The sequence below is a fragment of the Anneissia japonica genome, unplaced genomic scaffold (genome assembly GCF_011630105.1).
Source record: "Anneissia japonica isolate Jap-2015-1 unplaced genomic scaffold, ASM1163010v1 scaffold288008_len1385354_cov213, whole genome shotgun sequence".
Classification (NCBI taxonomy): domain Eukaryota; kingdom Metazoa; phylum Echinodermata; class Crinoidea; order Comatulida; family Comatulidae; genus Anneissia; species Anneissia japonica.
In genome coordinates this window covers 976,842-987,527 of record NW_022720123.1, presented here as the reverse complement: position 1 = coordinate 987,527, position 10,686 = coordinate 976,842, and the positions used below count along the sequence as shown (strand labels likewise).

At 34.2% G+C, this 10,686-nt stretch overlaps 1 protein-coding gene across 1 annotated transcript in view; it reads right to left on the bottom strand.

The window, feature by feature from the left end:
- Positions 1-3,723: 3,723 nt before the first annotated feature.
- The window catches only part of LOC117111237 (secretagogin-like), a 25,948-nt gene continuing 18,985 nt past the window's right edge, over positions 3,724-10,686 (bottom strand). The window contains exons 6-11 of the mRNA XM_033254140.1: positions 9,895-9,975; positions 8,635-8,690; positions 7,080-7,137; positions 6,616-6,675; positions 6,266-6,334; positions 3,724-5,608 (exon numbers count right to left, since the gene is read on the bottom strand). Coding sequence (XP_033110031.1) covers positions 5,477-5,608; positions 6,266-6,334; positions 6,616-6,675; positions 7,080-7,137; positions 8,635-8,690; positions 9,895-9,975 — 456 coding nt within the window. The 3' untranslated portion in view covers positions 3,724-5,476. The remainder of the gene's footprint in view (positions 5,609-6,265; positions 6,335-6,615; positions 6,676-7,079; positions 7,138-8,634; positions 8,691-9,894; positions 9,976-10,686) is intronic.

The window sequence follows — 10,686 nt, the reverse complement described above, 5'->3', positions numbered from 1 at the left end:
TACGAAGTTTGCTGCGTAACACCCATGAACACAATAACAGTAACAGTGCTCAAATAGGACCATGTTGTAATAATTGTATCAAGCATAGCTCATCAACAAAAAGTTCCTTTATTTCAGTATTTTAGTTGTATGAAAAAATGTCTCTGACAACAGTAATAAAGGAACTTTTCATTGATGAGCTATAATTGGTACGAATATTGCAACATGTTTCTATTTCAGCATTGTTATTATTATTGTTTATCTATTTGTTTAATTATAGAAAATAGGAAAAGTAATTAAGAAATCAAATACTCCTTAAACTACCAAAATATAAGCCAATCCAACAAAGTAAAATACAATGGAACTAAATTGAGAAAATAATGTAACATATCACGATAAAATATCGAGAATTAAGGAACATAATTTCAAAATACACTAATAGGAAATGACGTCAAGCAATGAATCCAACCACCTTCAACTTGGATTTCTTTTCACCAATGTCCAATTTATTCATTCTGTTCCAAAATTTGGGGGGAAAAATCGGTTCGGGTCGTCGTTTAGCGGCAACATAGGATCTGTGAAAAAAAAATGATTCCGGCAATATACATTTATTTCAATATAATAAACCAATATTCATTTGTTTCAATAATAACATAAAATCAATAGATTTAGGCAAATATTGTACCGTACATTTTTTCGTATGCACTAAATCTATATATGTGTATGAGGGGTGGGTGCGTGTGTGTGATTTTTTTTGGTGGGGTGGACTTGGTTGCGGGTGGTGGGTTTGTGTGTATTTCCAACATCATATCTCGATAATATTGATGCAATAGTTAGTTTACAGTAATTCACCATATACTGACCTGGCAAGTTACACGTCAGGCCCCTAAAGTATGTAGTACATATACAATTATTATTATTATTATTATTATTATTATTATTATTATTATTATTATTATTATTATTATTATTATTATTATTTTATTTAGCCATTATTTGAAAATGATACCTGGCCATCTCATAGGTGCAATGTCTATTCAATGTTGTGTCTTCTCACCCTATTTACATACCATACTTTACCTATTTAAGTTAAGATTTAAGTTAAGACTATCTCCTTCTAGACCATATTTAAATGTGTGCATCCAATAGTTGTCCCGCCGCAATTGTATTCATACAAACAAACGGTTGCTAGTTACACCAAATTTTTTATTTTTTTAAATTTTTTTCCCAAACTTTTGATTCCTTCTTGGTAACAGATTTCCATTAATTTTGTTTTAATACCCTGTCTTTCTTCTAGCTTTTCGTTTTCTTTACGTTTCTTTTAATTTCTTTCAACATCAGGTCTCGATAATATTGATGCAATAGTTAGTTTACAGTAATTTACCATATACTGACCTAGCAAGTTACATGTCGGGCCCTTAAAGTATGAAATCAGATCACAAAATGTTACAGTAGACATAGGCCTTCATGAGTTAACGAATCTCTCAAACCTCTAAATTGGCCTCATCCAATTTAGGACATATTCCACTCCTTAACCTTTACAATGTATACTAATACACAAATTTTAAATCCTCACTTCGCAAACTTTTATTCTCTAGTACACAAGTTTTGATTTCACACACTAGCCGCGACCCATCTATATTGATAGTAAATACCAATTTTTTAAGATCCCTGAAATTTGACTGAAGAATGAATACGGTACTCGACATGGATATAACGTCGATCTTTGCTTAGTGACGGATCCAGGAATTCGTATCACTATTTGGAGGACTGAGCTCTGAAAGTTGAAGAAGCATAAAGGGAGGCTTTTCCCCACCACTTTGAATTCGCCACTGGTTATCGTTCTTTTTCTTCGAAGTGGGAAAATGAGACTTATTTTAATATTTGAGACTTATGATGTAATACAAGAGCCTTACTTTGCGTGGGCCAAGACTGACTGACCCAAAATATAGGATTGGCTTTTTTTTGCAGAATATTTCCGATCTTTGTATATTATATTTGATAACGTAAGCCTTAGTTTTAGACCTGTGGCTACCATTAAATCAACCAATCAAAACACACGCTTGTTTTAGCTGTATCATTTTTTGCATACGCTATTCTTCTATGTCACAAGGCAGCGTTTCTGTTTAATTCATGTCACACTTGTTAATGATTAGGTTTACACAATTATGTTATAGTAAGATATAAGATATTCATTTTGTACATATAAATAAAATATTTTTCTAATAAAGATTCAACTAAAATTCTATTTCAGGTAGGCAAATCTGCTAAAGTCTTTACAAACATTTTTTTTGTTTTAGCAATTCTGATCGCGACCTAACGCAAATGATAACTTTTGGGTCGCGACCTATAGTCATCAGTGTGAGAGGTACCTCAACCGGGATTGAAACACAGGACCTTCCGACATTTCCAATTTTTCACCTAGTCGTTTTTCTGCTGATGCTTACAGATTCGAACACATGGACCTTATTGTGTATCATCCGACATAAATATTATTTAAGCTTAAAATTAGGCTTTAAGTGACATTTGAAACTTTGATCTTTCTTTCATATTGTTCTTGGTCTGGTCCAACACTTACCCTTCCCATCTTAATAAACTGTTATTCCTTCAGAAGAAAGCCGTTTGAATTATGTCGGGTGCACCTCCGCGAGCCCACACCGATCTTTTATTTTCCTCTCTTGGTCTTCTAAAAATTCATGACATCAATCATCTTCAGCAATGCGCTTTTATTTTTTCATGGTTAAATTTCTCTCCCCCCCCCCACTCCCTCAATTCATATCATTACTTAATTTTAATTTTGATTATCATAGTCACTTTACCCGCTCTTCAAATCATCTTCATATTCCTTTTCATAGAACCACTTTTTGCCAGCACAATATTCAATATACTGGTCCTAAGCTATGGAACAATCTCCCTCACTCCATTTATAATTCCTTCTCTTCTGTTCAAGACTGAAAAAGCATTTCTTATCAAGTTATGCATAATTTTCTCCTTTTACCCATTCCCGATCTCCATTACCAACTCGTTACATTTTATTTTTGTCCCAAAATTATAAAAGAAAAAAATTTGCAATTCTGAGCATCCTCGTGTTGTCTGCTTTGTCTGTCTTGTCTCCTGTTTCGCCCTTTAAACTTGGCTGGTTATTTATTATTTTATATATGTATTATTATTACTTTCGAGAAATAAATGTTCTTTTGAACTTGAACTTGATATATATTTGTATTTATAAAATTAGGTTATTTTTCACTTTTTTGTATTTCTTCCATTCGTAGGGTCCGCACGTGCCCCTGAACACATTGGTATGATCCGTAGGTACCCCATAATACAAAACAACAGGAAAACGGCAGGGCCAAAAAATCGTCCAATATCCCTTTCCGTTTTTTTCCAAAACTGGGCTATTTTTTACTTAGTCGTTTTTCGGCTGATTCTTATAATATGGTACCTAAGGTTAATGAAAATACTGATTATGTTTGATTTAACCTTGTTCAACTACATTCGCTCGTTCGTTATGAATCACAGGAGCTCGTTTTTCTGATTCACAGAATAAACATTTAGAATGTTTACACTTTTAACAACAATCCTGAAACTGCACATCGTCACAATATCCTAATGAAGCAATCGGTTGAATATAGTACAGTAAAGCTTGGTTACCATATACTTACGCTACACTATATCGCCAACTTTACTGAAAACGCTGTAGCGACAGTATAGTGATTTAACAAGAATGACACTCAAATACATTACTGTACTTTCCATGTTTAGCATTTTAATGCAAGTTACAGCGTGTCACAAACACGTATGAATATATATTGTGCAGTAGTATTAAGATTTTCTGATGAAAAATTACCACTAGAACATTCCTATAAATTCCGTCCAAACAAACCACCGTTTCCATTTATTCATTGTAATATTTAAAGCAGGAACTTTTTTTACATATACTCTTACTTTGGCATCAGCATGAATAATTGAGTTCTCACTTTGAAAGTGTTAGGTTTGCAACAAATATACTCTCGAAGCAAATACTATTGTCCGTAAGCTAAGCCCGTGCTTCCATTAAAAGTGTTAACATTACATCTGATATTTTGTAATAAAATATCACATATGTTTGGTAAGACTGTCGTCGGAATTTAAAACACCTCACAATACTGTAGTACAATACACCAGGCTATAATTGACAATTTCTTTCCTAATCCGATTCATACCGTACCTGTGTTTGTAAAATAGGCCTATTATGTAAAGATGGAATGATAATATTGATCAAAAATATTGCACGATCACAAAAATACATCATTTAGTTGCCTCCAAAGAAAGTTTCAAATTTATATTAATTCATGGGCCTAATCAAAATATGCACCGACCAGCACTGTATGTTACTGAAACATCTTGACTCATTCAATCACACGTTCGCTTTTCTTTTTCACTTAAACATTTGATTTATATCCGAATGCTGAAGATGTTTATTGTGAATTTGTATGTATAGATTATACATGAGTTGGCTTCAGCTGGCTACAGTCACAAATATATATAACGGTTCCAGGTATATTGTTTACTTAAAATATAAAATTTGTCAAAATCTGCATTAAACAAAGCTTACTGCAGTCCCAAACCAATATTTGCATAATATCAATGAACATGTCAAATTATGATATCTTTATAACATGTGTATCATAGAAAATCTGAAGTCATTTCATAAACATTAGATGAACGCAACAAACATACAAATTCCAAGACACAAATCTTTTTTTTTTAACATTAACAATGATTGCAAGTTAAAAGTACGTTAATAAAATAGATTTAAAGTCAACATGTATATATAAATGATGAAGCGTAATGTAATTTTCAACAGGTAATAAATAACAACGTTCATAAAACTTACAAAATAGCTAAAAAGTGTTTAATTCAAGCTACATCACTTTAAGTAAGTAAGAATAATTTGGCTTTAGTCCTTGTCAGGTAGAGTTGATGTTGAGGTATAGACAGAATAAATGTTGATATATAAGCAATACAGAATAGTTCTAAGAGTTTGGGCAAAAATACCAAATAAGTCGGTGGGTAAAAAATAGCTTTGAATCACAAAATCATAGTGAGTGTGATAGCATTGCTTAATGAATTAAGTAGACTGAAATCCAGTGGAACTGGTATATCAGAGTTATCAGTCGCCTGTTATCATAATATTGGTTTAAAACTTTATACATCGAAATACTAATTGGGTTGGGTTAAACACTAATTAACTAGATTAATACTATCGGTAATAATGTGGTATAATTCAAAATATACATATTCATGTTAATAATATCTAAATGGAAAAAGAAACAATAGACCTATCCGTAAAACACTAGACCAAAATGTATCCATGCGAAATGATAGGCCAGAACAAGTAAATACTCCATTTTTGGAACTGGTGACGAAAAACCAACACGCGAAGCGAAGAAGCGTTGCGTTGATATCGGCCGATTTCTAATTAGAACTCGAATTCTAATTACCTTCGTGATTTTCACTAATTGACATCAGCATAGATCCCCAGGCACGTTTCCAACTCTCCCTTTTGAATTTTACCGTCTCCATTTTTGTCACAATTCTGCAGAATACATCTTTTGAAGAGATCAATTTGCATCGGGCTTGTGTCAGCCTGAAAGGTATAAATAGAAAGTATTATAAACAGAAATATATTTCTTTTGTTCTACTGTTGTTCGTATTTGTTTGGTAATCTACCTGATTTAAGTTCACTTTTTTGATCTCGTCTTCTTGTTTTGTTTTTTTTTTGTTTAGTTTGTTTGTTTGCTTTTTTTTTGTAAATCTTCTGTTATTGTAGTTTAATTTTTTTCTTCTCGCGATGCATTCATAATCATCGATTTACAATTGCAGGTGTTTTTTTTCACACAGATGTTAGGGTTACTTGCAAGGAAGGCCACGTGAAGGCTGCTTTAAATCCTCCCCAAATTGTTTTGAGACTAATAAACGAAATGTAATGAAAGAAATGAAATGAAGTAACTTTGATCTACTCTACAGACACGCTTTATGTATGCCTATAGCTGGATGAAAATGTATAGATAGGCTGAGATTATAGAATGCAGGGGTCAGGATTGGATTGCAATGGGTTGTTGCTAGAGAGACCGCAAAACGCTTTTGATGGAAGTAACTGAATTCCGCCCACAAAATGTCCCAATCACAGAACTGGATCTCTGGATGTTGCGACAAAAAAGATAAATATAGGCTCTGAACAAATTACGACAACTAATTAAAAGGAACCTGGTGTGGTCAAATTCAACCTAGCTACAGTACTTACTTGGTTTTTCTCAAGAAGATCCTTGACAAATGCATCAAGTTCTTCGCCTTCTATTGCTTTCGTTTTACTCTAGAAAGCAATTAAACGGTAAATTCAATATTATTTTCCGATGCTCAATATTTCACTTCACATAGGCTTCAACCCTTGATCGATCGATGGACTGATTAGCATTTAAACATTAATGAACGTAGTAATGCCTAACATTGTAATTATTCACAGTAATGAAGTAGGTATAATTATACAGTAGTAATAGGGTGATAGAGGTAGAATCATATCATCGTAAGATATGTTATTTGAAGAAAGTAAGTAGCCGACACACACTAAAATGTTTTATAATGGTAAGTACGTACCTTATCGTAGTAGTCGAAGATTCGATTGAATTCCGCTTTCTTTTCTCTCATACTGAGGTGCTGAAAAGGTACAATATAGTAGTAAGTACTTTTTACATTGAAAATAAAATTTAATAATGTTAATACTTCTGTTTACTGTGCTGGTACACTGCTACACCACCTACCCCGCTCTCCCTTCTCCACCCAGGGGCGGATTAGGGGCACCCCACCCTTTTTGGAAAATAATTAAAAAAAATTTATCGCCCAAAACGCCTCAGAGTTTATTGTCGGCCGTCTAGAAAACAACAACTATAGGGAGGAGGCATGCCCCTGACCCCACAGGGTGGTGTTATTTCGATGGGCCCCACTTTCGCAAGCCGGACATTTCTATAACTATCGTCATATCACGTCAATTGTTTTTGTATTGTAATTTAAATTACTGTATTGCAGTGCGGTTCAAACTGTGGATGGCGCAGCCTACGTACCTTGAAAGATTTCTCAGCTTGCAAAATAATGTTGTCTTGTGGCTTAATTGAAAGGAGTCTGTAACATGAAAATATCGATAAACCATTATCTCCGAGGATGTACAGTATTTAGATACTACGTATGTGATCTGCATATGATTTCAAATTAAATATAGAAATACGTTGCGAACCATAACATCGTTGTAACCAGAAAAGATAGTAACTTACAAATGCAGTAGCAGTGGCAGAGCCAGGATTTAAAAGAGGGAGGTTCAAAATGTTTCCAAAAAAACCCAAAATGAAAGGGGGGTCGGGGGATCCTCCCCCGGGAAAATTTTGATTCCTAGATGGCCGGAAATGAGCTTTCCCCACTTCTGAGGAGTCTTTTAATGACCTTTAAGATATTCAAAATTCAAGGTTTTCCCGCTCTTGAAAAAAGGTCAGGTAATTTGATCTCATTTTTTAGACTTATCTTTATAGAGGAAGAAAATCGAAAACAGGCAATATATTATTATATCCCAACAACATTGAGTAGTCAGATGTCTTCTTTCATGGATCGATGAACCGATAGGCACGAAGGGGGAGGGGGTTCGTCCGAATCCCTTGAACCCTCTGGATCCGCCACTGAGTAGCAACAACAACAACATCTGACGTGGACAATATTTGTTTCTAACCTTACTTTATGCATATTAATCATTTCATATATTGAATGTAATTCGTTATAACTGCATTTAAGTTAGTTCGTAACCTTTGCCCTTTCACTCGTATCATGTTGTTTTGTGATGAAACCTGAGCAACGCCGATCTACAGTATCATTTTCAAATAGGATTAACAATCTATCGATTATGATATATGAACATATGTAGCAAATATTTTGTCTAAATATACAATTTCAATACAATATCGTGTTCTTGAATTCTAATTAAATCCACAAGCACACAGCCATTGTTTTGGTGTGCAGATGGTTGCTTAGCAGAAAGGTCCATTGTAACCACACAAAGTTCGTTTTATTTTTTGTGTGTTTCTCCTCGTTCTATGCATTTTGCAGTATAATTTTAAAATTAGGCCTAAGGTTTACAGCAGTTAACACGTTATATCATAGTCTATTTTTAAATTGAGTTCAAAGATTAGTGTTATAAAAAAAAAAACTCATCTTAAAATAAAATGGTGGTCTCAAAGTAAATTACGAAATAAAATTAATTTGTTAGTAGGCCTATCTGTGGAAACCTTCGTGCGGCGACCGTGTTTGACTTTTTTTTGGTAAAACTACCTACAGTACATGCTAGAAGAAAGAGTTCTTGAAATAGCCACATTATGTTTACAGATCATATTCGTGGTTGTATATGGAAAGGCTAAATTAAAATGAAAACATTATACGCCAACGCTTTAATAACTTATTTGATAAATTAGTTAAAAGAGTCCTTAGATTATTAGCGACAAATCAACGTAAATCGAATTTCAATTTGAACTACTTTAGATAACATTAATTTAAAAAAATGCAAAATGTTGACGAACATTGCAGATAATTGCCGATAATTGTCTAATATATATCGTTTTTCCAAAAAATACAACTTACCTTGCCATTTCTGCGAGTGAAAGTTGTCCATCATCGTTCTTATCAAAAATCGTTAACTAAAAATATATTAATAATTGTTATTAAACATTAACACACTAGGCCTATTGCTAGGTAATTCTTTATCACCAACAGGTAATGATAATAATACTAATCATAGTAATGAAGATGGTGATGATAATGAAGACGATGATAATAATAATAATATTAACAATATCTATAGGTGTAAATTTTGCCCTACCTGACGTGGAAATGTACCGAATACTCAATACATTTGAAAACAACTGCGAAAAAAATCGCAAGTTGTTCTCGGGTGGGACTCGAACCCACGGTCTCTAGATCACTAGCCTGGCATCATACCTCTAGACCACCGAGCTTGCGCCTGATGGTCAGGGTTGAATTCGAGTCCAAGTAAGGAGCGGGTACTGCAGTGTTGATAGTAATTTTTATCGTCGTGATGGAATAATAGACAATAACTGGATTTGCGTCAGGAGAAACATGTACAGGTGTAATTTTTGCCCTACCTGACGTGGGAATGTACCGAATACTCAGTACATTTGAAAACAACTGCGAAAAAAAATCGCAAGTTGTTCTCGGGTGGGACTCGAACCCACGGTCTCCAGATCAATAGCCTGGCACCATACCTTTAGACCACCGAGCTTGCGCCTGATGGCCAGGGTTGAATTCGAGTCCAAGTAAGCAGTGGGTACTGCAGTGTTGAGTCCCACCCGAGAACAACTTGCGATTTTTTTCGCAGTTGTTTTGAAATGTACTGAGTATTCGGTACATTTCCACGTCAGGTAGGGCTTGTGGCTTTGACTCCCAACCTCGAGGTCGGGGGTTCGAAACTCTCACTGTGCAAATCGCTTGTGTCCTTGGGAAAGGCACTTTATCTACGGTTGCCTCTCTCCACCCAGGAGTACAAGTGGGTACCTGGTAGGTTCCAACACAACTGCGCTGATTACTAGCCGCAATATTATGGAATAATAATATAATTTAACTTAATAATTTAATTTGGTGTTCAATGTGTTCCATACGTGTTTGATCCAATGACCGGGGTAGTATGTGAAGCGCTTAGAGGCTTTGTAAAGGCATTAAGCGCTATATAAGAACGACATATTATTATTTATTATTATTATACATGTTTCTCCTGACGCAAATCCAGTTATTGTCTATTATTCCATCACGACAATAACAATTACTATCAATAATAATATCATTCTGTAACGTCCTGAATTTTAAAGTGTTTTACTCTCTTCTTACCATTCCTTTTGTGTATTCTATAAGTTTAGATTTGGGAATATCAGTTTTACCATGCAACTTAAGCAGGTCTTGAATGAAGCTCTGAAAAGAAAAATATTAAGTTATGCTTATTAGGTTTAAATCTACCAAATTTCTTTGAACCGATCTGGATAATAGACTTCATAAGCACCACCCCTTGGATATTGTTGCTAAGGTTACACTAAGACAGCGTAAACGTGAGTAAACTTGCGTAATTTGTGGAACATTCATCTTCCTTGCTATTGAATAACACGTTCTGATTCTTCAAAAAGTTTCATTGACTCTCTTGAAAATCCATTATTAAACAGTGATCCTATAAATTATGTTATGTGTCGTGGTAATATAAGAACCTTAAAAATGAAATGGTATCTGTAAAAATAATACTTTGTATTTCAACTTGACTAGCCTTGATCAACGGCCTTTACTTTCAAACTGATGGTCCAATGTTTATGATAGGCCTATACAATCTTGAAAATGATACATTTCCGTGTGACAGAAACGTGTTCAATTTTGTCTGCAGATACATCAGAGATTTAGAATATTCCGGTTTCGAATGATTACGAAATCCCCCAAGTATTCATAAATTCCATAACTTATATAACACAACAATCTGATTAATTACAGAATGACGTATTGACCAAAATATTCACTTACAACGAGTCCCTGGAAAACTGGATGGACGAAGCAATCGCGAGTAAAATGGAAAGAGCTAGTCTTCAGTGTGCTATTTGTTTTCTTAATCATTATATGATACAGAATAGACCTCTACTTAAT